At 46.6% G+C, this 26,841-nt stretch overlaps 1 protein-coding gene and 1 pseudogene across 7 annotated transcripts in view; one reads left to right on the forward strand and one right to left on the reverse strand.

The window, feature by feature from the left end:
* Window positions 1–26,841, reverse strand: part of LOC147607163 (uncharacterized) — a 175,801-nt gene that overhangs the window by 15,043 nt on the left and 133,917 nt on the right. For 6 of the 7 annotated variants that reach the window (XM_086791550.1, XM_086791546.1, XM_086791547.1 and 3 more), the window contains one exon: window positions 25,896–25,999. In XM_086791550.1, the coding sequence (XP_086647676.1) occupies window positions 25,896–25,999 (104 nt within the window). The remainder of the gene's footprint in view (window positions 1–25,895; window positions 26,000–26,841) is intronic. The other variant, XM_086791552.1, reaches the window with a different exon arrangement.
* On the forward strand, window positions 10,093–11,772 carry LOC147607164 (uncharacterized; annotated as a pseudogene).

The raw sequence follows: 26,841 nt of genomic DNA on the forward strand, positions 1-26,841 counted from the left end.
TCCATGTGAAGCCACTCCATCCAAACCCTAAAATATGCATTCTTTGGGCTCCATCTGTCACAATGAAGGTATCTGTAGGAGGGAGGGAGAGGTACTACCATCGAAACATGAGGAAGCACCACCAGACTGGAGGACACCAGCTCCCTCCCAAGTCCTTGTGGCTAGAGCCACCTACCACCATCCATGCCATTGGTTAGAAATGAGTGAGCACATTGGTGAGATGCAGATCATGTGGATGATGGGAGAGCTCTGTGGCCTGCGCATGAATAGCACCAAACACCGACTCCATTCTCCAATCCATCCCACACTGCACTCAGAGGGAAGGAGAAGATCATTGTGCCACTCTCTGGGGTGGAAGGCCTTGAGTGATGCAAAACCACATAGATGTGAATGGGGGCACCGTCTCCTCAAAGTTGCACCCATCGGAAGAAGCTCAAGTCAATTAGCTGCCCTAGAACTTAGGCCGGGGGGTCTAGAGGGACAGCACTCATCGGAGAAGCAGGGATGGTCATCGTTATCGGCTCCAAGAAATGGCGAATAACCAGCCTTCTCCCTCCCCTTGAGGTCAAGCATGGCCGATGGGAGTGCTCTAGTGAGATGGAAAAGGGGGGTGCGTGGGGAGCTCGGAGGAAGAAGGGTTCATCTGTGAGGGAGGGGGGGGGGGTAGGGGCTACGAGGTCGGGCCGGCCAGAGGCTTTGAAGGGTCAGAGGGCCTTGTGGGAATTTGGATGCCTAGAGCAGGATCATGACGAGGTAACGCTCTCTAGAAAGAGGGGGGGGGGTGGTGGCGGGTTCCTCGAAGATGCAAAACCACATAGATGTGAATGGGGGCACCGTCTCCTCAAAGTTGCACCCATCGGAAGAAGCTCAAGTCAATTAGCTACCCTAGAACTTAGGCTGGGGGGTCTAGAGGGACAGCACTCATCGGAGAAGCAGTGATGGTCATCGTTATTGGCTCCGAGAAATGGTGGATAACCAGCCTTCTCCCTCCCCTTGAGGTCAGGCATGGCCGATGGGAGTGCTCTAGTGAGATGGAAAAGGGGGGGTAGTGGGGAGCTTGGAGGAAGAAGGGTTCATCTGCGCCGGGGGGGGGGGGGGGGGGGGGGGGGGGGGGCGCTACGAGGTCGGGCCCGCCAGAGGCTTTGAAGGGTCAGAGGGCCTTGTGGAAATTTGGATGCCTAGAGCAGGATCATGACGAGGTAACGCTCTCTAGAAAGGGGGGGGGTTGGTGGCGGGATCCTCGAAGATGGGTGGGGGGTTTTGGGGGGGGGGGGTGCATCACCTTTAGGAGGCTGCTAAGATAAGTGCTCGTAATGGTTCTCTGACAAAAACGTATCCTCCTATGGCCTACTAGACTCATGTGCCTGGTGGCGCCGCTCTGCTCTGGAAGTCCAGCAGTGGTTCTGCCTTGGACTGGCGGTCTACCACCCTTTTGCACCGGGATCCTCAAAGGCAAGGAGAGCCAGCCTGGGAGGGAACCTCGAGCAATGTAGGTCTCCAAGGGAAATGTCTGGAGCAATGTAAGAGAGAGGCGAGTTGGGAATCTCATCGTGCTTTGGACCACCACCACCAGCAATGATTGTGGAGAATCCAAGAGAAGATGTACGGATTGAGGGCTTCCAAATAGCTATCGACAAGGTAGTGCTAGGAAGAGTGGTAACCACCATAGAGGTAGGGAGGGCCCTTGTGAGGGATCCAAATGACATCCCACTGCCCATGTCTAGTGGTGGGAGGGTGGTGAGGTTGTTGAGGGCGGATGGTGAGGGAGCAGAGAAGGATGTTGGCGAGGTGAGGGATGAGGTGGTGAGGGTGATGACCATGTCTGGTGAGGTGCTAGTGGCTGGAAAAGTATCTGTGGTGGGTGGACGAGGGAAGTGGGCCACCTGATGACACGATGCTGTGAGAGACCCATGTGGTGGAAATGCAAGCGGAGGGGATAGGAGGGGTGGGGGAAGGAATCATAGGAGGGGTAGTAGAGGGAATCATGGGTCGGTTGGAAGAGGTGGTGGTCCGTGAACGACGGGAGGAGGCGGGGAATCTTGTTGCACCCAAGGCCAGCAGACTAGGGATGGGCAAGGGAAGAATGGAGAGATTCGCGGGTTGGAAGTGTGGAAGAAGGAAGGAAAGTGGGGGATCACTGCAGAAGGTTTGTGAGGAAAATTGAAAAGGCCAAGTGAAGCCCAAAAGCAGTGGCAATGGAGGCGGATGGATTCATAGATGAGATGGTGGAATGGAAAGGGGTGGCAGGTGCAGAGGCAGTATAAGGCCTCACTGTGATGGGTGGAAACAAAAGGAAAGGGAGCTGTGGCAATTTCACGGAGTAGTGAATAATAATGGAATATGACATAAAGGTGTAGGGTACGGGGATTGGGGAGAGGAGTGGGAGGTGGAGTAGGGCAAAGGCTACAGTAGAAAGCTCAATGGGGGCTGGTGATAAGAGTGTCTGGAAGACAATCAATAACTGAATCGCCCGGGTGGGAAGGGGGGGGGGGGGTTGGGGGGACAATGATGCTAGAGAGAAATGTGGGATTTAGCCGTGCTGCTGAGCATTGACATGCTAGGAAATGGGTGAGGTTGATGGAAGGTTGGTCAAGCCCAGGGTTGGTTTCCTGGCATAGTAAAGTGATGGTTCTTCTCTGGACAAGTATATCCGAGAGTCCTTGACACTCACGACACAATGTAACACTTAAAACAGGCTTGAATGAACGCATAGAACATAGTCACAAGGGACGGGGGACGGTGACGGGACGGGGGACGACCATAAGTAGGGAACGGGGACGGGGGAGGGAACGACACTCAAAAAATTCTTAAAAAAAAAAAAATCTACTCTACACTTATTCTACTTTGGAAGTACATCAAAATGAGCACAAATTTACACTAAAATGGTAAGCTTTTGAGTCATATTAACAAAATACGCCAATCAAAGAATGAAGGCGTTCACGGTTGATTGTATTAATAATTAAGTAGATACAAAATGAGTCATGACTCAAGAGTCAGGACTAAGTCTTAAGGAGGCAGAATACATGGACAGACTCAAATGAGTCAATGACAAAAAAGTGCTAAAGACTAGAGGCTAGAGGCTAGAGCTAAGTAGTAAGGCCCATGAATCATGATCCATGAATGATCATCCACGTGAAGTGCTCGCCTCATGGTCATGGGTAGCTTGTGCCAAAGAAGCATCAAGCTCATCCTCGGTCTCATCCTCATTGGCATGCTGCTCCTGCACCTCATCCTCTTGTTGCTCTTCTTGTTGACTCATCTCCCACTCGGTGAAGGAATCTGCCTTCTTGGTCACGCTCTTGCAAAGCATTCGCAAGTTCGCGCTGACGAAGACAAGGTCATTGGCACACTCTACCCCGAGTCGGTTCCTCTTCCTAGAGGCAATGTGGCTATAGGTACTCCAAAGTTGCTCCAAGAAAGAGGAGCTGACGGCCTGGCTAAGTATGCGGATGGCAAGTTGCTGCAGCTCCGGTCCATCCGAACCAAAGTCCTCCCACCATAGAGCAGCACCAACTTTGGAGCGGTCAACCTGTGTATCATGACAGCCATAGGAGCCATGAAATGACCTGTACATTGAAAGCTGGTCCCTGATCTTGCGCCTAACCAATGCATCAGGCACAAGACGATCCCAGACGATCCCAGACGATCCCAGACGATCCTCCATCCAGCGCTCATGGTCGCTCTCCTACTTGTTGCCTTGGAATTCTGGGTCCACCACATAAGCTGTTGCATGCAATGGAGAGTAGTAGGAATTCCACCTTCGTAGACACAAGGCATGGATCTCCTCGTATCTGTCTTCGTCAGGCACGAAGTCTTTCAACTTCTCTATCATGCGATCCATGGCCTTGTAGACCTTGCCTATGCATGGTTGCATAGCGTCTACAATCCTCAATAGGTGGACTATGGGCCTCACCATAGCATCTGTGGTCTTCACACGCTCCCACCAAGAGGCGTCATCCGCCCATAGCCTACACTCTTGGCCAGTGTTTGTACGCGACTCTTGCATGGCGACACGTCGCTAAGGAAAAGCCCCCTCAAAGCACTGCTACAATCCTTCAACCGGCCCAACATGAGAAAGTTGTAGGCAAACCGGGTGTCGGAATATTTGAGGAGAGAGAGACAGGACTTCTTGTTGAACTCATGCCGAAGTCTTTGGTGGTTGAGGACAAAGGAGACCATGGTGTTGGCCTCCTCAATGAGCGGGCTGATCCATGGTAATGCCCCGATGTCCTTGAGGAGGTTGTTTAGGCAATGAGCCATCCAAAAGGACACCGTGACATGTCCATACATACCTTGGAGAATAGCTCCCGCCACCCTATTGGAAGGCTCCCCATCCGCAACAAAGCCCACTACATGCTCGGGGCCAACGATCTCCATGGTGGTAGCCCACTCCGCCGCAAGCACATCCGCGCTCTTCCCAGTGCCGAATGCATCATGAGATAAGATGAAGTACATCTCTCCGCGGGAATATGCAACCATGCCATGAATACTCCTCTTGCGGGTGTCACTCCATCCATCCACAATGAGGGAGACTCCGTTCCTCTCCCATTGCCGCTTTGTGTTGTCGGCCGCTTGCTCTACAATGCGCTTCTCCTTCTCGAGCAATGTAGTGTGCAAGCTCTCGGATGAAGGGGGCGTATAAGTTGAACCATACTCCCCAATCTTCTTAACCATGACCTTAAAGTATTCCGACCTATTCAAGAAAGTAACTTACTAATGAGAAGGGGACTAGGATGATGAAAACATGAATGATGAATTGGCAATGATCGATTGCACTTACCTAGCCGCTTGAAAGGCAATGTGGTCGTGGAAGAAGAAGCGGGCCACCGCCATATCCACCTCCTCCTTCAACTTGGGGTTCCAATTCTCCCCCAAGTGTAGATTGTCGTCGTGGGCCACGTAATGGTTGAGAGGCCGTGGAGATGGAGGGTGCCGGCATCGTGGATGGAGTAACATTCCGACTTGATGGTGAAGGTGATGGTGTGCATGATCCCGATCCACCACATGACTCCATTGCAGAGCTCTCCCCATCGTCGCGGGATCCACCGCCACTCGTGGTGTCCTTCTTGTTGCTTCGACCGCCTCGTAGATGCTAAGCTTGTCAAGAAGTTCCCGTCTCTTCTCGGGCGTGACATTCGTGCAAAACCTCACCTCATGCCCACTCTCATACAAGAGATGGGCTCGCACTTTGTCGGTGGATGTCACCAATTGGCCGACCATTTGGTCCATCTCCAGTTTTTGCGTCTCGTTCACTTGAGGCCAGGCCGGTGTCTCGTGTGAAGAGGCTAGTACTTTGCTGACATGGACGGGGAGCCCGACTGGTGCCACCCGTGTGTTAGCAGGATGGTGTCGTATGGACAGGAGCCAGACTAGTGCCACCCGTGTATGACCTGGACTGTGTTCGACCCATGGGATTGTCATGCCATGGAAGAGCCAGTATTCGTGCCGTGTTTTGCCTATGGGACTGTCACACCATAGGGAAACTCGTGCCTGGAACTGTGTCTTACCTATGGGACTATCACTCCATAGGAAGACCAGGTTTTTTTATGTTTTTATGTCGTGCCAGTTTTGTGCCGACAGATATTTTGTACTTGTTCCATGAACGGGAGATATGTCCATGTTACTATTTGCACATGCACACATATTTTGTATGTTTGAAACTGTTTTCGCATGACATGTATTTTTGTGTTTGCCTGCTTGACGTGTTACTTACTTAGCGGGGACGCCTGCCAGTGAGTCGTGAAGTCTGCTCTGTATTCTGACGAGTTTTGGTGCATGTGAACAGGTGGTAAGTATATCGCACATGTTGTTTTTATTATTTTATTTCTAACCTTTAGTTTTATAAGGTTAAGTGCTCACATTCACTTAAATGTGGGCACCCCCTTTGGGCACCCACTTAGGGACCAAGGAAGGGAGCCCCACTTAAGTGAGTGTGGGGGTGGGCATGGTCACCTACCCATACTCCCCACCCACATGCAAGCGAAGAGTAAACTACACTTTAATTTTATAAAAAAAAGGCTCCCTCCTTCAAGCGTCATCATCACCCGCTTCGTGGAAACCAACTGCCGGCGATCATCCCTTCTACGCAAGCTTCCTTCTCCATCATTGTTGGCGACTCCACACTGTGCATGCTTTTCCACTAGCGATTATCTACGCTGCTGCTGGCTGTGCCTGCTCTACTACAGGCGGTTGTACCTCCAGCCAGCGCTGACTACAGGTGCCGTCTATCCTCCAGCTGCACCTCAGCCCCTTCTGCAGGCGGCTGTCACCTCCAGAAAACTGCACTGCCCTATCCTCTGCGTTGGAGTTACCTGCAGGCTGCCCACCCCCTACAGGCTGCGCCTGTTTTACCTGAAGGGCTGCCCCACCATCCTCATAGGTGGCTGCCCTTTTCTCTTGCAGACAACTGTGTATATGTACACTCTCTCTTCATAGTAGGCTGCTCCTCCACACAGCAGCCAGGTCTCTCTCTTTCCTCGCAAGTGGGTACTCCTCCTCTCACAGCAGGCGGCTGTGGACTTTTGCGGTGGTATTTGTCTTGATGGTTCTCCACGAGGTGATTGTGTCTTCATCAAGGTGTTATATCTTCTAAGGCTACCACTCTATTTTCTACTTTGAAAGAGGTGGCACATCTTCTCCACTGGCGATCTACAAGGGGACTTCGCATCTCCTGGGTGGCTTCATCATACCACGGGTATTGGTTCTCTATCAGCTATCCACAAGTAAGTGAATTTCAGATTTAAGTAAAGTATTTTGTGTTCAAATCTGGTAAGGGATTCCCGACTCCCTATACGGCCAACACCCGTTCGGTGCCGGGTTGTCCAAGCTTTATTGGAGAACCTCGGTCCAAAGGTGCTGAGATCGGGAGAGCCAGGCGTTAGTACGAGAGCGCTTGTTTGTGCGTGGTCTCGGAACACTAGTGAGGCGCTCTCCGCCGAGTCCAGTGAAAGCACAGGACCGTAGAGATTGGACCACACTAGTGGTTGTTCTGCTTCGAGCTTCTACATCGAAATTCGACTTCGAGCCTATTTGTTTGGTACTATTTTCATATGTACATGGACATCGTTTGGTTCTTGGAACCCATGGAGCATTGTATTCATTAAATACTCCCAATAAATATATCATATATTGAGGGGGGGGTCGGCCCGTTCCGGCCCCAGTGCTGGTGTCCATCTTTCCATTATTATTTAAATTTCAAGTTGTATTAAGTTGTCCATTTCAAATTTGTGGTTTTAAAGTTGTGCTATTAAGCGTGTGGGTGTCCAACGGAGTCCTTCCCACTTGACGGGATCGGTTTCATTGGTATCAGAGCACGGTTGTTTCCCTCTTCCTAGTGGGGAAACGAACCTGTGTACAGGACATCTCGCTTTTAGCAAACTTAAAACACAATGGACAGCCAAGGCAACCCTTTGGAAGTGCCAAATTCGAGGGGTCCATCTAGTGCCTCTCGTGGGTCTGATGCCCTGCGAGGTAGACACAAGCCCCTTGAAAGGGTTATTGATAGTGAATCAAAGGGTCAACTGTCACCAGGAGGTGAAACTTTTTGCAGTTGTTTTCCTTATTTACATTTCTTAGTAAATATATATTTTTCTTTTCTTTCTCTTTGGTTGCTGTTGCTTTCCCCCAGGATCTCTTGGAAGGGCTTGGGCCATTGCAATGTCAGAATGGGTCAGCCAGTGGGACTTTGGACCAGTGGTTGGCTAAGCTTGAGAACTGCACTGAAAGATGAATGACAGTGTCCAGGACATGGGCACTAAAAGACGAAGGACAGTGTCCAGGACATGGCCACTGAATGAGGGTATAGGCCAGTTTACACTAGTAAGTGGCCGCCACCGAAATGTGAATGTATCTTGAATTCTAAGCAAATTCTGAAGTGACCATAGTGGTCAAAGATGGTCAGGAGACCAGAAGGAATGCAGATGACATCATCCCTAAAATCTAGGGAACTGCTATTTTTGGCAGTGTCGGAATTGAAAAGTGTTCGCGTCAGTTTGTGCGGAATGTCAAGGGGACCAAAAGCTGACAAAGGACTGTTGTGAGAATGTGAACCAGTCAGGAGATTTTTAGCCTGGAAGATTGCATGTGGAAAAGGCTTAAAAATGTGCCAAGTGTCAAATTTTGGTGCATTTTCCTCATTGAGAAGAGGGAAGCGTGGGAATTTGGGAAAAAGGAGGCTCATTTGCAGCCATCGTGTGGTTTTGTTGCAGGAAAACCAGCTATGGTGGTGCACTCCCTTGCCCTACAACTCATGAATTGAGGGTTGAGTTTGCTCCCCACAGTCTCTCTCTGTCTTTCTCTCTCTTGCAGACTATGGAAATGCTCTCATCAGATAAAAATCAGGTATAGTTGTGTGAATTTCATGCTTATATGCAAAGGTTAGTTGCCTCCTTGAACAGGAACAGGTGTAGTTGGTTCCTACACCAAAGCAAGGACGGAAGAGGGTAATAACCTCTTCAATACAATGCTGTTTCAGCACTGTTAAGGTGCTGTTTTTGGGCTGTTATGTTGCCCGGTTGATGCCAAAATGCAGTAGGACTTTGCTTTAGTCCTTCAGAACAGTACAAGGGTTATTTTGGGCTGAAAACAGAGCTGAAAACAGGTCTGTGCAGAAAATTACAGCAAGCTGAATTGTGATGTTTTGGACTCCATTGGGTAGCTTGATGCCTATGGAAGTGAGCCTGTCAGTTGGGATTCATTCTGAGATGTTATGGAACAGTTTTAGTGCAGTTATGCTGGCAAATTTCTCCTAGAATTTGTAAAATTCAGCTGATGCAAGTAGAGTGCTTTGTTGCACTTGTGCTTTGTAATTTCCAACCTTTTAACAATAAAGAAATACCGTAAGGGGCGCCGGACTTCGGGGCCAATGTGTTGTTGAGTGAGGGAGCGAGGATTTTGTGAATGTGTGTCTTAGTAAGTCCAGGTTATTTGTGAATGAATTACCGCTTTATGTGTCCATAGACCGGTTTTATGGTTCCGTTGTCGGGACAGGGTCCTCTTTCCTGCAAGAGCTCGGACACGGATTGGATTGGGTGAACACATAGTGAGGTACAACTGATTACAGGTGAGAAAGAGTACGGTCTCTTTCTTTGGATACAGGTTCCCTTAAACTTTCAGTTGACAGTATGACAGACAAAGGGAAAGGCAAGCTCCCTGCCGAAGAGAGTTCCTCTTCTACTCGTAGACACCATATAGAGGTGACAGGTGCCCAGGTGTCAGCCTCTGCTCGGATGGAGCCAGTAGTACAGCCAGCCTTGTTAGAGGAAGAACAGGAACAAGAGGATTTATTTCATGCGCAGCTCCTGAGCATGGTTGGTACCTTTGAACAGTTGGTGAAGAATCCCAGGATGAAGAGGTATTTGCAGTCAAGGACAGGGGATTCCCAGGCTGAATCATCTCAGCATGCAGTTGAGATGGCACAGGAACAAATGCCAAGGATGCCACAGCATGTAGAGCAGACACCAGCAGTGGTAGCTGATCAAGTGCAGCATGTTACACAGGCACAGGTACATGCATTTAATGGCCAGGAAAGTAATGTGCAAAGGGTCATGCCGACCATTCCTCCATTCGTTGCTTTCCAGCCCGGCTATTTTGGTGGTGGGTCTGTTTTCCAGGCCATGGCTAGGCCGCCCACAGTTTTGCCAGGATTGATGTCAAGAGGGTCACCAGGGATGATGCCTATGGAAGCTGTGAACCCTCTTTATGCCAATATAGGTGTGCAGCCCGGATTTCAAAATTATTTTAGTCCAGTTTTGGGGCCTGCAGCACCTATCAGTGTGGCTGAATTTTCTCAACCTAGTGGACAAAGAGCAGTAAGGACTGATGCAGAAAAGGTGCAAAAGGATTACAAAGAAGGAGGTCAAGCAGTAAAGTTTGAGACTTTCAGTGGGATGCAAGACAAATTGAAAGCGCTGACTTTTATTCAGCAGTTTGATGCAGCATACACTGGGGGTAACTTTACAGAGTCTTCGAAGGTGCGGAAGGCTGCTACTTTCTTGAAAGGCAATGCATTGCAGTGGTGGACTTCATTGTTGATGCAAGGACAAGCACCTGCTACATGGGTTCAGTTTAAACAACAGTTCTCTTTTGCCTGGCTTACAAATACTTTTGAAGTGGATGTTATGACAGCATGGCACAAACTTGATGCAGCCAACTGTGTAAATTTGGAAGAGTATAATAAGAAGTTTTGGGATGCACTCTTGCCAGTAACTTCCTACAGGACAGTGCCATTGTCAGAGCAAATAGAGAAGTATTGTTGTGGTTTGCCCAAAGAAATCAGGGATTATTGCATTAAGACCAATGTTTCTAATATGACTCAGCTCATTGAGAATGCAAACATGGCTAATGCATTGCTACAGGGAGGTTCACGTGGTTTTAAGAGCACAGTAAATAAGGAACCTCAGGGCAAACAGGAACCACTTGTGAAGAGGGATTTCCCACCTAAACCATTCTATAGAAAGAAGCCATTTGAGAAGAAGACTTGGCAGTCACAACCTCAGAAAAGTCTTGGTCAAGGCAAAGGACAGAAGAGGCCACTATATGGCAAGTCATTTGAAGAGAGAAAGGCATTGATGCAAGCTGGGAAATGTTTCATCTGTGAACAGAAAGGGCATATGGCTGCAAAATGTCCACAACAGCCAGCAAAAGATGCCGAGGATAAAGAAGGGCCACTCAAGAAGAAGACAATGCCGAGTGCAGGATTGGTACCTGACATGGTTGGTGACCAGCCATGTGATAATGCTACAGAATTGTGCAGAGCATGGGGTAAAATCAGAGATGCTACAGTGCTGATTTTCTTTGACCCTGGTGCTCGAGCCAACTTTATTTCACCGGCATTGGCAGCCAAGTTGGGAATTCGTGCTAAAGAGATGGGACCAGTTGGACAGGCTGATTTGGCATGCCCTGGGCATTCAGTTCCTGTCACTCCTATACTTGGCAAACTTCGCATGCATATACAGAGTTATGTGGACACAGAGGAGTTTCTTATCATGCCCTTGGAAGGATGTGATGTCCTGTTGGGAATTCCATGGTGTCATAGGAAACATGCAGTGTTGGATGCTTTCAACAGGAAAATCACAATTGTACATAGGGACAAGACTCATGTTTTGGATGTGAAGCTGAAAGGAGAGTCTGTCCCAGTTATTTCTGCTTCTGCTATAACTTCAGTAATGAAAAATCATCTTTCTGCGTACTTGGTTTTTGCAAAGCAAATGAATGAAGTTGAAACTAATTTGTCTACACTAGACGAAGGTAGAAAAGCTTTCTTGGATATGTTCAAAGACTGTTTTTCAGAATCTTTACTAGGAGAGTTACCCCCTGAGAGGCCAGAGGATCATGCCATAGATCTTATTCCAGGGTCTAGTCCGCCCGATAGGCCACCATACAGGGTTAGTGCAGCCCAGCAGAAAGAGATTATGACACAGGTTAATGAGCTGTTAGAGAAGGGACTAATTCAGCCCAGTAGTTCCCCGTTTTGTTCACCTGTGTTACTAGTACAGAAGAAAGACGGTTCATGGCGAATGTGTATTGACTACAGAGCCTTGAACAAGAACACGATCAAGAATAGATTTCCGATTCCGCGCATAGATGATATTCTTGATCGTTTGCAAGGAGCAGAGATGTTTAGCAGGATAGATTTGAAGAGTGGGTACCATCAGATTAGAATCAGACCCGAGGATGTGCACAAGACCGCATTTCGCACTACATTTGGTCTCTATGAGTTCTTAGTCATGCCTTTTGGATTGACAAATGCTCCTGCCACATTTAACAGAATGATGGACAGAATTTTCTGTCCTTACAGAAGCTTTGTAGGCACATTCTTTGATGACATAATAGTCTATTCAAAGAGTGAAGAGGAGCACAGAGACCATCTGACAGCAGTCTTTAATGAGCTGAAACACAACAGATTGCTCATTAATGGCAAGAAGAGTGAATTCTTTCTGGAAGAAATTCACTTCCTTGGGCACATTATATCAAAGGATGGTGTCACAATGGATCCTGCTAAGATTGAAGCAATCGTTTCATGGCCAGATTTACAGACTGTGCATGATGTTCGCAGTTTTCTTGGCCTATGCTCTTACTACCGCAGATTTGTAAGGCATTTTGCAGAGATTGCTTCACCATTACATGCGCTTGAAAAGAAGGCTATTAAATGGCAATGGACAGATAAAGAGAAATCAGCATTTAGATGCCTGAAACAGAAAATGACTACAGATCCTGTGTTGACATTGCCAGATTTGTCTAAGTCATTTGTTGTGCAGTGTGATGCATGTGGGAACAGCATTGGTGCTGTCTTGATGAAGAATGGCCGAGTCGTGGCATATGAGAGTAGAATACTCTCTGACACTGAGAAGAACTATCAGATTTATGAGAAAGAGCTGTTAGCTGTGATCCATGCACTTACCAGTTGGAAACACTATTTGCTTGGTGCTGATTTTGTTGTGCAAACGGATCATCAGACGCTCAGATACTCTCACACAGGCAAAGTTGTCAGAGAAACACATGCGCTGGGCAAATTTTCTGTCAATGTTCCATTTTCAGATAGTGCATGTGGAAGGCAAGAAGAATGTGGTTGCAGATGCATTGTCTCGCAAACCACAAGTGTCAGCCGTTTCTATTTCTTATCACCAAGAATTGGATGATATGAAAGAGCAGTATGCCAGTGATGAAGATTTTTCCAGAATCTATGAGCAGCTAATGAATAATCAACATCATGATCACTATGTTCTGAAAGACGGCTTTCTCATGATGCATGGAAAGCTATGTGTGACTACGCAGTTAAGGCCGAAAGCAATGCTAGAAAGTCATGCTCCACCGTATGCTGGACATCGAGGCATTGATGCTACAGTGAAAGCGGTTGAGACTTTCTTTTCTTGGCCAGCTTTGAGACGTGATCTTGATGCTTATGTCAGATCTTGCCTAGTATGCCAGAAGGTCAAGTTTGATAGACAGAAGGCACCTGGGTTATTGCAACCACTGCCTATTCCAGAGAGACCATGGGAAAGTATTGCCATGGACTTCATTTTTGATCTTCCAAGAACAACCACAGGGAATGATGGAATCTGGACTATAATATGTAGATTCAGTAAGCAGGCACACTTCATTCCTGTTAGAAAGAAGATTAAACCAGAGCACATGGTTAAGATTTTCATGCAGAATATCTTTAAATACCATGGTATGCCACAGTCTATTGTCAGTGACAAAGACCCAAGGATGACTAGCTTGTTTTGGAAAGCATTGTTTGAGAATATGGGCACGACCTTGAAATTCTCATCTTCTTTTCATCCTCAAATTGATGGGCAGTCTGAAGAGGCTAACTCTACTGTCTTGGATCTGCTGAAATGTTATGTGTCAGAACATAAGGCAGCTTGGGAGCATTATTTGCCATTAGTAGAGTATGCTTACAACAATACAGTGCATTCCTCTACTGGCAAGGCGCCTTTTGAAATTGTTGAAGGTGGCAAGAAAGTACCTCCATTCTGCAGACAAAGGATAAGATATTTGAAGCAGATCGGTATGTTGAGGGATGGCAAGAAGCGTATAAGAAGGTCAAATATGCCTTGGAAAAGTCACAAGCTAAGCAGAAAAGAGCTGCTGACATGCATCGTCGAGAGCTCTTGTTTAAAGAGAATGACTGGGTCTTATTGCGCTTTGAAAAGGCACGACTGAGAAAAAGAAAGGGCAAGGAACGTCTGTTTCCTAAGCTGAGTATGCGATATTATGGTCCTTTCCAAGTCTCACAGAAGATAAATGATGTAGCATACAGGCTGAAATTGCCAGAAACCTGGAAGATACATAATGCATTTCATGTGAGCCTTTTGAGGCCTTTTATTGGCAATGTGCCAGAAGATATAGTGCCAGAGGAACAGCCTGAAGTGGAGGAATTGGATGAAATTCTGGTTCCTGAGCAGATTCTGGCCCATAAAGACAGAAAAGTGAAAGGACAAGTTACAAGAAGATACTTGGTGAAATTCAGAAATTATTCACCAATGGATGCTAAATGGATGGATGAGGTTGAACTGGCTGATTCACCTCAGTTGATGCAACTTTACAAGGAAGCCTTCCTGTTAGAACCTGCAATGATTTAATATGCTTTTTGAAGCTGAATTCTGAATGACCTGTACATTTGTATTATATGTTTGGCAATGTATAGTTTTGACATTTGTTGTCAATGACTTAATCAATGAATGAACTTTCAGTGCTTTGAAGTTGTATCTGTTACGCTTCAAATGAATGATTTACATGTTGTGACACTAACAGTATAAGATATATGCTATCGCCCTGTGTTGCATCCGGAAACATGTATTTGAAAGGCTTGAACCTGCGATGGCACAAATGGTAGTGGGAATTCCTATCATCGCCCCGTGTCATCCGTTGGCAGGAGATACATGCGATGACACTAATCACATGGGGAATCTTGTGATCGTCCTGTGTCATCCGTTTGCATGTGGACTTGCAATCGAGGTCGCTTGCTTCTTTCAAGAGAGGGGTATGTCACCAGGAGGTGAAACTTTTTGCACTTGTTTTCCTTATTTACATTTCTTAGTAAATATATATTTTTCTTTTCTTTCTCTTTGGTTGCTGTTGCTTTCCCCCGGGATCTCTTGGAAGAGCTTGGGCCATTGCAATGTCAGAATGGGTCAGCCAGTGGGACTTTGGACCAGTGGTTGGCTAAGCCTGAGAACTGCACTGAAAGATGAATGACAGTGTCCAGGACATGGGCACTAAAAGACGAAGGACAGTGTCCAGGACATGGCCACTGAATGAGGGTATTGGCCAGTTTACACTAGTAAGTGGCCGCCACCGAAATGTGAATGTATCTTGAATTCTAAGCAAATTCTGAAGTGACCATAGTGGTCAAAGATGGTCAGGAGACCAGAAGGAATGCAGATGACATCATCCCTAAAATCTAGGGAACTGCTATTTTTGGCAGTGTCGGAATTGAAAAGTGTTCGCGTCAGTTTGTGCGGAATGTCAAGGGGACCACAAGCTGACAAAGGACTGTTGTGAGAATGTGAACCAATTGGGAGATTTTTAGCCTCGAAGATTGCATGTGGAAAAGGCTTAAAAATGTGCCAAGTGTCAAATTTTGGTGCATTTTCCTCATTGAGAAGAGGGAAGCGTGGGAATTTGGGAAAAAGGAGGCTCATTTGCAGCCATCGTGTGGTTTTGTTGTAGGAAAACCAGCTATGGTGGTGCACTCCCTTGCCCTACAACTCATGAATTGAGGGTTGAGTTTGCTCCCCACAGTCTCTCTCTGTCTTTCTCTCTCTTGCAGACTATGGAAATGCTCTCATCAGATAAAAATCAGGTACAGTTGTGTGAATTTCATGCTTATATGCAAAGGTTAGTTGCCTCCTTGAACAGGAACAGGTGTAGTTGGTTCCTACACCAAAGTAGGGACGGAAGAGGGTAATAACCTCTTCAATACAATGCTGTTTCAGCACTGTTTAGGTGCTGTTTTTGGGGTTGATGCCAAAATGCAGTAGGACTTTGCTTTAGTCCTTCAGAATAGTACAAGGGTTATTTTGGGCTGAAAACAGAGCTGAAAACAGGTCTGTGCAGAAAATTACAGCAAGCTGAATTGTGATGTTTTGGACTCCATTGGGTAGCTTGATGCCTATGGAAGTGAGCCTGTCAGTTGGGATTCATTTTGAGATGTTATGGAACAGTTTTAGTGTAGTTATGCTGGCAAATTTCTCCTAGAATTTGTAAAATTCAGCTGATGCAAGTAGAGTGCTTTGTTGCACTTGTGCTTTGTAATTTCCAACCTTTTAACAATAAAGAAATACCGTAAGGGGCGCCGGACTTCGGGGCCAATGTGTTGTTGAGCGAGGGAGCGAGGATTTTGTGAATGTGTGTCTCAGTAAGTCCAGGTTATTTGTGAATGAATTACCGCTTTATGTGTCCATAGACCGGTTTTATACAACTGTCTCCAAGAAAGACAGTTATGCTTGAACAAGAGCCTGATGCTATGAGGGCTGAAATGGAACATATGAGAAAACTTTTCAGGCTCAAGAGCAAGAGTTAAAGTTTTTGCATGAAGATCCCCATCTGCAAAGTGCTATTGAAGCCAGGAAGGCTGATGCTATGGTAGATGTAACTTTTGAATCAATGGCTCGTGAAGTGGGCAAGAAACCAAGGGAGTTGGCACTTGCCTATCTCCTTCGCAAAGGTGATATCAAAGAGGGGGATGACGGAGAGCTGAAATTTAGAAATCCACCTCGTTTGAAGCATGGAGATTCCGCATCCCAGAGGCTGAAATCGTTTATGCAAAAGGAAAAGGTGACAGTCACCTCTCGACATGCATCCTCTCCACAAGGCACAAAGCCTGATAGATATATGTATGCCAGTGCTCATGGAGGGCATGAAAGTCACATGCATGCAAGACATGTATCTCATGGTGACAGGTCTACTTCTAGAAAAATTTTGCCTTCTGAGTTGTCTCATGGAGAGACAATGCCATATGCAGGTAAGTCACATGCATCTGAGTTTCGAGTTCGTGGAGCACATGCCACCATGCCCCAAGAAACTTCTATGACGGCCCATGGAGCCCATGCAGACAGGGCTACCCCATTGGATAAGGGGAAAAGAAAAAGAGAAGACCATGAGCCTCATGCCAGGAAGCTCAAGGAATTCAAAGCAGGTGACAAATCTGTCAAATTTGATGCTTTTCATGGTGAACATGATGCTTCTAAGGTGTTAGCATTTGTGGCATAGTTCTACATTGCTTTTAGCGATGAGGATTTCACAGAAAAGTCAAAGGTGCGCCATGCTAGCATGTTTTTGAAAGGGACTGCTGCTCATTGGTGGATCACTGAAAAGATCACCAAGGATCCCATTTCTACTTGGAAGGAATTCAAAGACCACCAAATGTGGAGCAAACTCTCACTCAAAAGTGGGACAGGTTGGAGCAAAGAGACAATGAAAGCGTGCAACAGTATGTTAACAAATTCTGGAAAGTGTTGCTGGAAGTGACTCCCTTCATGCAAATCACTGAGAATGAAAGAAAGAGGAAGTTTCGTTCTGGACTTCAACCAGCATATCGATCGGGAATTGAATTGCACCCGAAACATACGTTGCAACAGCTCACAGCTTCTGCTCTTGCTACAGAGCAATTGGTGCTCAAGATTAAGCAGGATCAAGGAGGTTCCAAGGGAAAAGACAAGGCTGTCCCAAATCAGCAAAAGGGTGGACAGCCACCTAAAAAGAACTTCCAGGAGCCTTACAAGGGTGGTAAAGCTGAAAATAACACATCTAAAGAACAGGGCCCAAGGAAGAACACATTCGGCTTAACCCCGGAGCAAAGGGAGCAATATGCCAAGGATGGAAAATGCTTTTCTTGTGGTAGCAAAGACCACATGTTCCGACAATGCCCAGATCGCAAATCAAAGCACGAGGACAAGCACACCAAAGCTAATGTACATGCAGTTCCTGATGTGCAAGGAAATACAGGTCATGATGCAAAAGAGCGTATGGTTTGCAAGGCTTGGGGGCAAATCAAGGATCAGCCCGCACTCTTCATGTTTGCTGACTGTGCAACTGACAATTTCATCTCTATGCAAATGGCAGCTGCATTGGGTATTGAGGTCGAAAACATGGGACCTCAGATTGAAGCCGAAGCTGCATTTATTGGTAAAGAGGTGCAGGTTACCCCTTTGATAGGGAAGTTGCGTATCCATATCCAGGGCTACCTTGATAATGAGCATTTCCTAGTTGCTCCACTGAATGGATGTGATGTATTGTTGGGCAAGCCGTGGCACCATAGGCTTGAGCCCTGCAAAGACTACAAGTCTAATATGATTTCTTTTATGCATAAAGGCCGCATGCATTTTATTGATGCTGGCAAAGAAGGGGATTCCATCCCACTTGTATCACACATCCAAATTAATAAAGCAATGAAAAAGAGTCTTTCAGCATACTTGGTTTTTGTGCGTGATAGTCTTGTGCCAAATCATCAAAATGTGGATGCTATGTCTAATGATAGGCTGAATTTTCTTAATGCATTCAACGACTGTTTTGCTGACTCATTGCCAGGTGAATTACCTTCCCAAAGGCCCGAAGATCACCGCATAGATCTTGTGCCAGGTAGTTCTCCACCTAACAAACCCGCATACCGAGTGAGTGCTGCACAACAAGAAGAAATCATGAAGCAGGTAAACGAGCTTTTAGAGAAAGGTTTGGTTCAGCCCAATTCCTCACCTTACTGCTCTCCTGTGCTTCTTGTTCAAAAGAAGGACGGATCATTCCGTATGTGTGTGGACTATAGAGCTTTGAACAAGCTTACCATCAAGAACAGATTCCCGATTCCACGTATTGATGATATCTTGGATAAGCTTGATGGCTCAGCTTGCTTTAACAGACTTGATTTGAAGAGTGGTTATCACCAGATACGCGTGGTGCCACAAGATGTCCATAAGACTGCATTCAGGACGACCTTCGGATTATATGAATTCTTGGTAATGCCTTTTGGTCTAACCAATGCTCCTGCTACTTTTAATCGTATGATGGATAGGATATTCCGACCCCATCGCAAGTTTACAGGAGTCTTCTTTGATGATATCTTGGTTTTCTCCAAGAATGAGCAGGAACACAGAACTCATTTGGTCACAGTGTTCGAAGAGTTGCGGAAGCATAAACTTTTCGTCAATGCCAAGAAAAGTGAGTTTTTCCTTTCAGAGATTCATTATCTGGGACATATTGTATCCAAGGATGGAGTTACAATGGATCCTGCAAAGATAGAGACCATTCGCAATTGGCCCGAATTGCAAAACGTACATCAAGTATGTAGTTTTCTGGGATTATGTTCGTACTACAGGCGTTTCATAAGGCATTTTGCTATGATTGCTACTCCTCTACATGATCTCACGAAGAAGAAAACTGCTTTCAAATGGACTTCAAAGGAACAGGATGCTTTCTTGTAGCTCAAGCATGCGATCATATGTGGTCCAGTATTGATTGTTCCTGACTTGCACAAGTCATTCGTGGTTGAATGTGATGCTTGTGGTGATTGCATAGGAGCTGTCCTAAATCAAGAAGGGCATGCAGTTGCATACGAGAGCCGTCGTTTGCATGATGCTGAGCTTCATATGGATATCTATGAGAAAGAGCTCTTGGCTGTAATTCACGCCTTAAAGATTTGGAAACATTACCTTCTTGGGGCTGAATTTGTAGTCAAGACAGATCATCAAAGCTTGAGATACTTTCTATCTCAAACCAAGCTTTCAGAGAAGCAGATGAGAATGGCAAACTTTCTTTCCATGTTTTATTTTCAGATTGTGCATACTCCAGGAAAGAAAAATGTGGTGGCCGATGCACTATCTAGGAGGCCTTATGTTGCTGCAGTCTCAGTGGCCTCTCATGGAGATTTATCTGCTATGAGAGATTTGTATCATTTGGATGCTGATTTTTGCCATATATGGACTGATTTGATGGCTGGTCATTCACATGCCTCTTATGTTATCAACGAGGGTTATCTCATGAAGGATAATTGCCTATGTGTGGTAAAGGATTTGCGTCCAAAGGTTATGGACGAATGCCATGCTCCACCTTATGCTGGTCATAGAGGTATTATGCCTACTACACGCATGATTCAGAGGTATTTCTTTTGGCCGAGCATGCGTAAAGACATTGAGGCTTATGTGCGTGCATGTATTACTTGCCAAAAGGTGAAATTTGACAGGCAAAAGCCTCCAGGTTTGCTTCAGCCATTGCCTATTCCCTCACAACCTTGGGAAAGTATCACGATGGATTTTATTATGGATTTGCCTAGATCCCAGCATGGGAATGATGCTATTTGGACTATTGTGGACAGGTTTAGCAAGCAAGCTCATTTCTTGCCCGTCAAGAAAACCATCAAAGCTGATCATATGGTAAAGCTTTTTCTTGCTAATATTTTCAAGCATCATGGTATGCCTAAATCCATTGTTGGGGATAGAGATCCCAGAACTACAAGTCTATTTTGGAGGGCTTTGTTTGATAATATGGGTACTAAACTTGAGTTTTCATCAGCTTATCATCCCCAAACGGATGGCCAAAGTGAAGCTGCAAATTCAGCTGTGTTGGATTTATTGAAATGTTATGTGGCAGATCAAAAGACTGCATGGGAGAAGTATCTTCCACTTGTTGAGTTTGCCTACAACAATACGATCCATGCTTCCACAGGAAAGGCTCCGTTTGAGATTATTTATGGCAGAGTGGTCTTGCCACCCATCCTTCGTACAAAGGATGAGATTTTTGCAGCTGATGAATATGTTCGTGACTTGGATGTTGCCTTTGGTCAGGTGCGGACAGCCATTGCAAGATCTCAGGATAAGCATAAAATGGCTGCTGACAAGCATAGAAGGGACATGGAAGTCAAAGAAGGTGATTGGGTATTGCTGAAATTTGAGAAGGCTAGGCAACGGAAGAGGCCAGGACGAGAAGGATCATATCCTAAGCTTTCTCCTCGCTATTATGGACCCTTCAAGGTGATTCAGAAGATCAATGAAGTGTCCTACAGGCTTGCTTTACCTAGTCATTGGAAGATTCACAATGCTTTTCATGTGAGTCTATTTCGGAAATATGTGGGGCCAGATCCTAATGAGCCTGTCACAGAAGATCCGCCAGAGATCGAAGAGCTTGAGGAGATCCTCCAGCCAGAACAGATTGTTTTTCACAAGGAACGAAAGCTTCTTGCCGGAAAGCTTTCCAGGAGATATCTTGTGAAGTTTAAGAATTATTTGCCTATTGATGCCAAATGGGTAAATGAGGATTATTTTGCAGATTATCCGCAATTGTTGCAGGCATATCTTGAGGCTTTTCAGTTGAGGTCAACTCTTTAGAAGCCCGGGGGGATGTCACCAATTGGCCGACCATTTGGTCCATCTCCAGTTTTTGCGTCTCGTTCACTTGAGGCCAGGCCGGTGTCTCGTGTGAAGAGGCCAGTACTTTGCTGACATGGACGGGAGCCAGACTGGTGCCACCCGTGTGTTAGCAGGATGGTGTCGTATGGACGGGAGCCAGACTAGTGCCACCCGTGTATGACCTGGACTGTGTTCGACCCATGGGATTGTCACGCCATGGAAGAGCCAGTATTCGTGCCGTGTTTTGCCTATGGGACTGTCACACCATAGGGAAACTCGTGCCTGGAACTGTGTCTTACCTATGGGACTGTCACTCCATAGGAAGACCAGGTTTTTCTATGTTTTTATGTCGTGCCAGTTTTGTGCCGACAGATATTTTGTACTTGTTCCATGAACGGGAGATATGTCCATGTTACTATTTGCACATGCACACATATTTTGTATGTTTGAAACTGTTTTCGCATGACATGTATTTTTGTGTTTGCCTGCTTGACGTGTTACTTACTTAGCGGGGACGCCTGCCAGTGAGTCGTGAAGTCTGCTCTGTACCCCTTTTGCAGGCGGCTGTCACCTCCAGAAAACTGCACTGCCCTATCCTCTGCGTTGGAGTTACCTGCAGGCTGCCCACCCTCTACAAGTTGCGCCTGTTTTACCTGCAGGGCTGCCCACCATCCTCATAGGTGGCTGCCCTTTTCTCTTGCAGACAACTGTGTATATGTACACACTCTCTTCATAGCAGGCTGCTCCTCCACACAACAGCCAGGTCTCTCTCTTCCCTTGCAAGTGGGTACTCCTCCTCTCACAGCAGGCGGCTGTGGACTTTTGCGGTGGTATTTGTCTTGATGGTTCTCCACGAGGTGATTGTGTCTTCATCAAGGTGTTATATCTTCTAAGGCTACCACTCTGTTTTCTACTTTGAAAGAGGTGGCACATCTTCTCCACTGGCAATCTACAAGGGGACTTCGCATCTCCTGGGTGGCTTCATCATACCACGGGTATTGGTTCTCTATCAGCTATCCACAAGTAAGTGAATTTCAGATTTAAGTAGAGTATTTTGTGTTTAAATCTGGTAAGGGATTCCAGACTCCCTATATGGCCAACACCCGTTCGGTGCCGGGTTGTCCAAGCTTTATTGGAGAACCTCGGTCCAAAGGTGCTGAGATCAGGAGAGCCAGGCGTTAGTACGAGAGCGCCTGCTTGTGCGTGGTCTCGGAACACTAGTGAGGCGCTCTCCGCGGAGTCTAGTGAAAGCACAGGACCGTAGAGATTGGACCACACTAATGGTCGTTCCGCTTCGAGCTTCTACATCGAAATTCGACTTCGAGCCTATTTGTTTGGTACTGTTTTCATATGTACATGGACATCATTTGGTTCTTGGAACCCATGGAGCATTGTATTCATTAAATACTCCCAATAAATATATCATATATTGAGGGGGGGGTCGGCCCGTTCCGGCCCCAGTGCTGGTGTCCATCTTTCCATTTCATTTCATTTAAATTTCAAGTTGTATTAAGTTGTCCATTTAAAATTTGTGGTTTTAGAGTTGTGCTATTAAGCGTGTGGGTGTCCAACGGAGTCCTTCCCACTTGACGGGATCGGTTTCAGCCACCCGTTCTCCGGTACGGGCAAAGCTTGCATACCCATGGCCGAGGACCGCCTCCATGAAAGGATGGGGTGTAGTTAACCTCCTCCCACCATGTCCTTCCCGTTGTCCTTCTATGGGAAGCCCCGGCACGTGAGGAGGATGCCATGGTTGAAGATGGCTTGACTCTTGAGCCTTGAGGAATGAAATGAAATGAAATGAAATGTTATATTAACGTCTTCAAAAGGCCATAATGACCTATGAGACCAAAAAGTTACATCATGGTGGATCTGATACAATGTCTGGATAAAAAAACCAGAAAATGAAAAATAAAGGTGATACTATTGAAAACAAACACTCGCACACAAAACACTTCATCACCCAAGCATTAAAAGTACCCCTTCGCTCGCTGAAGCTGTCGCTCGCCCCCCTTGCTCGCGCTGACTTCATGACCCCCCCCCTGTTTTTTCCGCCTTCGCGCTGCTCCCCCCTCCCCCGCCTGCCATCGCGTTTGCCCCCCCCTCCCCCGCCCGGCTGTTCTGCGCGCCCCAGCGCTGCTGCCCAGCCGCCCCCTGCTCCAGCTCCTCTTCTTTGCCCCCCTGTCTGTCTTCAGCGCCCCGCCCCCCCCTCAGCCGCCGTTGCCTCTTCTTCCCCCCGCCCCCCCTTCTTCGCGCTGCAGCCGCCTCCCCCTAGGGTTTTTGTCCTCGCCGCCTTCCCCCCACCTCTTTTCCTTTTCTGATTTTTCGTTCTCCCTAGGGTTTTCTTCACTTTTTGCCTTCCGCCTTCCCCCTCCGTTCTTTGTGTGCAGCTCGGTTCCAGCAGGCTCTCCGCATTCGCTCCGCCTTCGACACAGCTTCAGACTCTGATGGAGGCTCCTCCCACCCCGCCTCAGAGGGACTCCCCCGCAGCCCCCTCGCCCGCCCCTGAGGACACCCCCATCAGGCTTTCTCTTTCGCCAGAAGAGGAAGCGAGCCTCACCGCAGAGGTGGAACGCCTCCAGGCTCATCCACCATCTGCCGTATAGTCGGCACTCGCCCCAACAAAGGGGAGATCCGGGATCTTCTCCAAGCCCGCCTTCTTGCAGATGTGGGCAAGATCCTGGACGTTCAGCTACTGGGCCGTGGACATTACCAGATCAAGTTCGAGACCGCCCAAAGTGTGGCCAAGGTTCTAGCCATGAGTCCCCTTGACATCAAGGGTGCTCGGGCTTTCTTCAGACCTTGGCAGCATGGCTTTGACCCAACAGCGCCCGAGTAGGGAGAGCGCCTTTTCCATGTTACAGTTTGCTTCCCTGGACTCCGCCGGGAGTATCTTCCGCTCCTCTCTAGGCTAGGAGCATTGGTGGGTTCGGTACTAGAGACTGGCCCCACAGCAGCTTCAATGGTGGCCAGAGCAGCTGGGCTACCTTCGGTCAGAGTTTTGGTGTCTGACATCTCCTCCCTTCCGAAGGTCATTCAGCTACCTAGGATAGGGGGGGGATGGATTGATCAGAGGCGCTCTCTGTGGTCGAGTGTGCTCGTCGCCCTCTTCAGAGGGCCGCGTAGATGATCTTGTAGCTCACGACACCAGCGTGGCTGGGACGTTGAGCGAGTTGTAATGTTAACTATTAGTAGGATCTCTCTCCCGGGAAAAAAAATAATAATAAATAAATAAATAAATAAATAAATACTCAAGAGGGGATGCTTTTGGCACACGTTTGGGGGGGAAGTTGTACCCAATCTGGTGTTTCTCTCTCATGCCTGTATTTTTTGTTTTGTACGCTTCCTGAGGATCGCAGATTCCCGTCATAGTGGTATCAGAGCCTGGTTATGCTCTGTTCATCAAAAAGTGTGTTTGGGACACTCAAATGGACCAGGACCAGGGGTCTTGTGTGTTAAGGTGCACAGAGCAACTGTGCAAGCATCAATTTGGTGGCACGAAGCCCAAGATCCATTGCGAACAGGCTTGGACAGGTAGACACAATGCGCGTTAGAGTACAACACTCGGCACACTGCACGGTGCACGTAGTCGCAGCAACCCCTACAGTCGGCAAAACCGATGTGTAGCAGTGTCAGTGCAAACTGGGCACCGACCAAACGGCTACAAGTGCCGGCACAACACAACAATGGACTCGAAAGACAGTCCATAGTGTGACCAAAGGAGCCATCAGCACACACACGGTGTCTCTAGAAGAGACAAATACAATCAAGACTATGTTTTGCCCTATATAATTTCTTCGCCAGGCCTTAAAGACGCCATATGGGATAAAATGATAGTGTGTGGCAGCGTGTGGTGAGCTGCAAAAGAAGAAGAAAAAAGAGGAGAGAGAAGGAGAAGAAGAAGAAGAAGACGAAGAAGAGGAAATCAGGGAGAAGAAGAAGAAAAAGAAGAGGGAGAAAAGGAAAGAACAAGAAGAACAAGAAGAGAGAGAGAGAGAGAGAGAGAAAAGTGATTATTGCTATATGAGACCAAAAGCGAATATTATTATATGGTTATGACCAAACCTGATACGATGTGTCCTCAGCGTTGCAGGGATTCGAGACTTGGGTAGATTTTTCGGTTATGCACCTCACTCGGGCCGACGTTATTCTAGGCCGTATGGTTATTTCACTTAACTAGTTTATAGACTTGAGTTTGTGCATGAGGATAGGCATGTTGTTATGTGTGATGTAAGCATGATGTGTAGGTTATACTGATGATCGCTACCATGGAGCCGCGTTGAGCTTCCGACAATTATTAGCCAGTTTGACTTTTTCTCCCTCCCTGATGTAGACTCCCTTTGAGAAGGGCCACGTGAAGAGGGAGTCCCCCTCTTACTTTTCTGCTTTACCTCACTAGAGGGATGTACATATCGTTCCACTGGAGAGCTGCTTTGTTTGTGGATGTTCCATCATTTATGACTAATGGAGGACCTTTTCTTAGAAAAAAAGGCTTGAAGATAATGGTGGTTGTGGAACTATCAAGTAGAAGAGAAAGCATGCATGCATCATTACCATATTGGGCGAAGAGTAATACACTATCACACACAATCCATGAATCACCACAATCACCTTATTGGAGGAGCACCCCATTGGAACCTCCAATAGGATGCAGCAGAGACACGAAGCATTTCTCCACACGAGGAACCATTGCCCATTCCACTATGGGCTCTGACCACCCGTCATGGAATTACAAGCCTCCAGTTTGACTTTTTTTCTCTCCCCGATGTAGATTCCCTTTGAGAGTGGCCAGGTGAAGAGGGAGTCCCCCTCTTAATTTTCAGCTTTACCTTGCTAGAGGGATGTACATATCGCTCCATTGGAAAGCTGCTTTGTTCATGGATGTTCCATCTATTATGCCTAATGGAGGACCTTTTCTCAGAAACAAAGGCTTGAAGATAATGGTGGTTGTGGAACTATCAAGTAGAAGAGAAAGCATGCATGCATCATTACCATATTTGGCAAAGAGTAATACACTATCACACAATCCATGAATCACCACACTCAAAAACCTACCTTACTCCAACAAACCAAAAAGGGAGAGAGAATAAGGTGAAAACCAATGGGGCTCCTCCAATCACCGCTGATCTTGTCCAAAACATCAAAAACGCATTCCATGCCTGAAAGAGATTTTTAGTTGTAAGTAGCCAATCCATATTTCTTGGTTGAAAACAAAACATTTATCAAACAAAACTCCACTACTAAACATCTTCTCGGAAAAAAAACTCCACTACTAAACATCCTCAATTCTGGATCTTTTTTTAATTTTAAAGCACGCTGTAACTCTTGATGTGAATTTTCTAAAGCCATACTAGTATAGTAGTTTTTTTTTTCAGTCCAAATTGTATAACCATCCTGTTCTTGCTCTGGCATGGATTTCAAAACCCCCCGTAAAATATCATTTTAAGTGCTCCCCCGTAAAATATCATTTTAAGTGCTCATCAAATGGATTTCACCTTGTGGGTCCGTGTCTTACATAGACCTGTCAGTCATGTTCTCATCAGCAGCCATTTAGTACGTCAGCATCCATCTAATACTTTGGATTCCAATTAGGAAAAAGAGTCATTCCTTGAAACAATTCTTGAAGAATTCTTACATTAAGTAAGATTACTAAAATGGCCAACAAATAAAGCAGCATGCAAAGCATACACTAGGATGCCTTAAGTAAAACTTATGGGACCTTTCCAAGCAGCATGCATGAAATCCTTCATTCCAATCCAATGCAGAGTTGAAAATGCATTGTTGAGAGAGAGTTGACCCTTGACAGCAAACCTAAAAGAGCTGTGAAAATATAGCACAACAGTGATCCTCCTTTTGTCATACACAAGAACATCTTGGTGTGAAGTGCTAGAAATCCTTGGTGCAGAGTTTCATCTTCACCATGGCGCTGGAAAAACACAAGGATTGGAAGGTTGAGGTTGTAAATCTGTTCTAGAGGAGCAGGATGAATCTGTTGTGTCTG

Source organism: Cibotium barometz, chromosome 56 (assembly GCF_041138505.1).
Source record: "Cibotium barometz isolate CiBa-2024 chromosome 56, ASM4113850v1, whole genome shotgun sequence".
Lineage (NCBI taxonomy): Eukaryota > Viridiplantae > Streptophyta > Polypodiopsida > Cyatheales > Cibotiaceae > Cibotium > Cibotium barometz.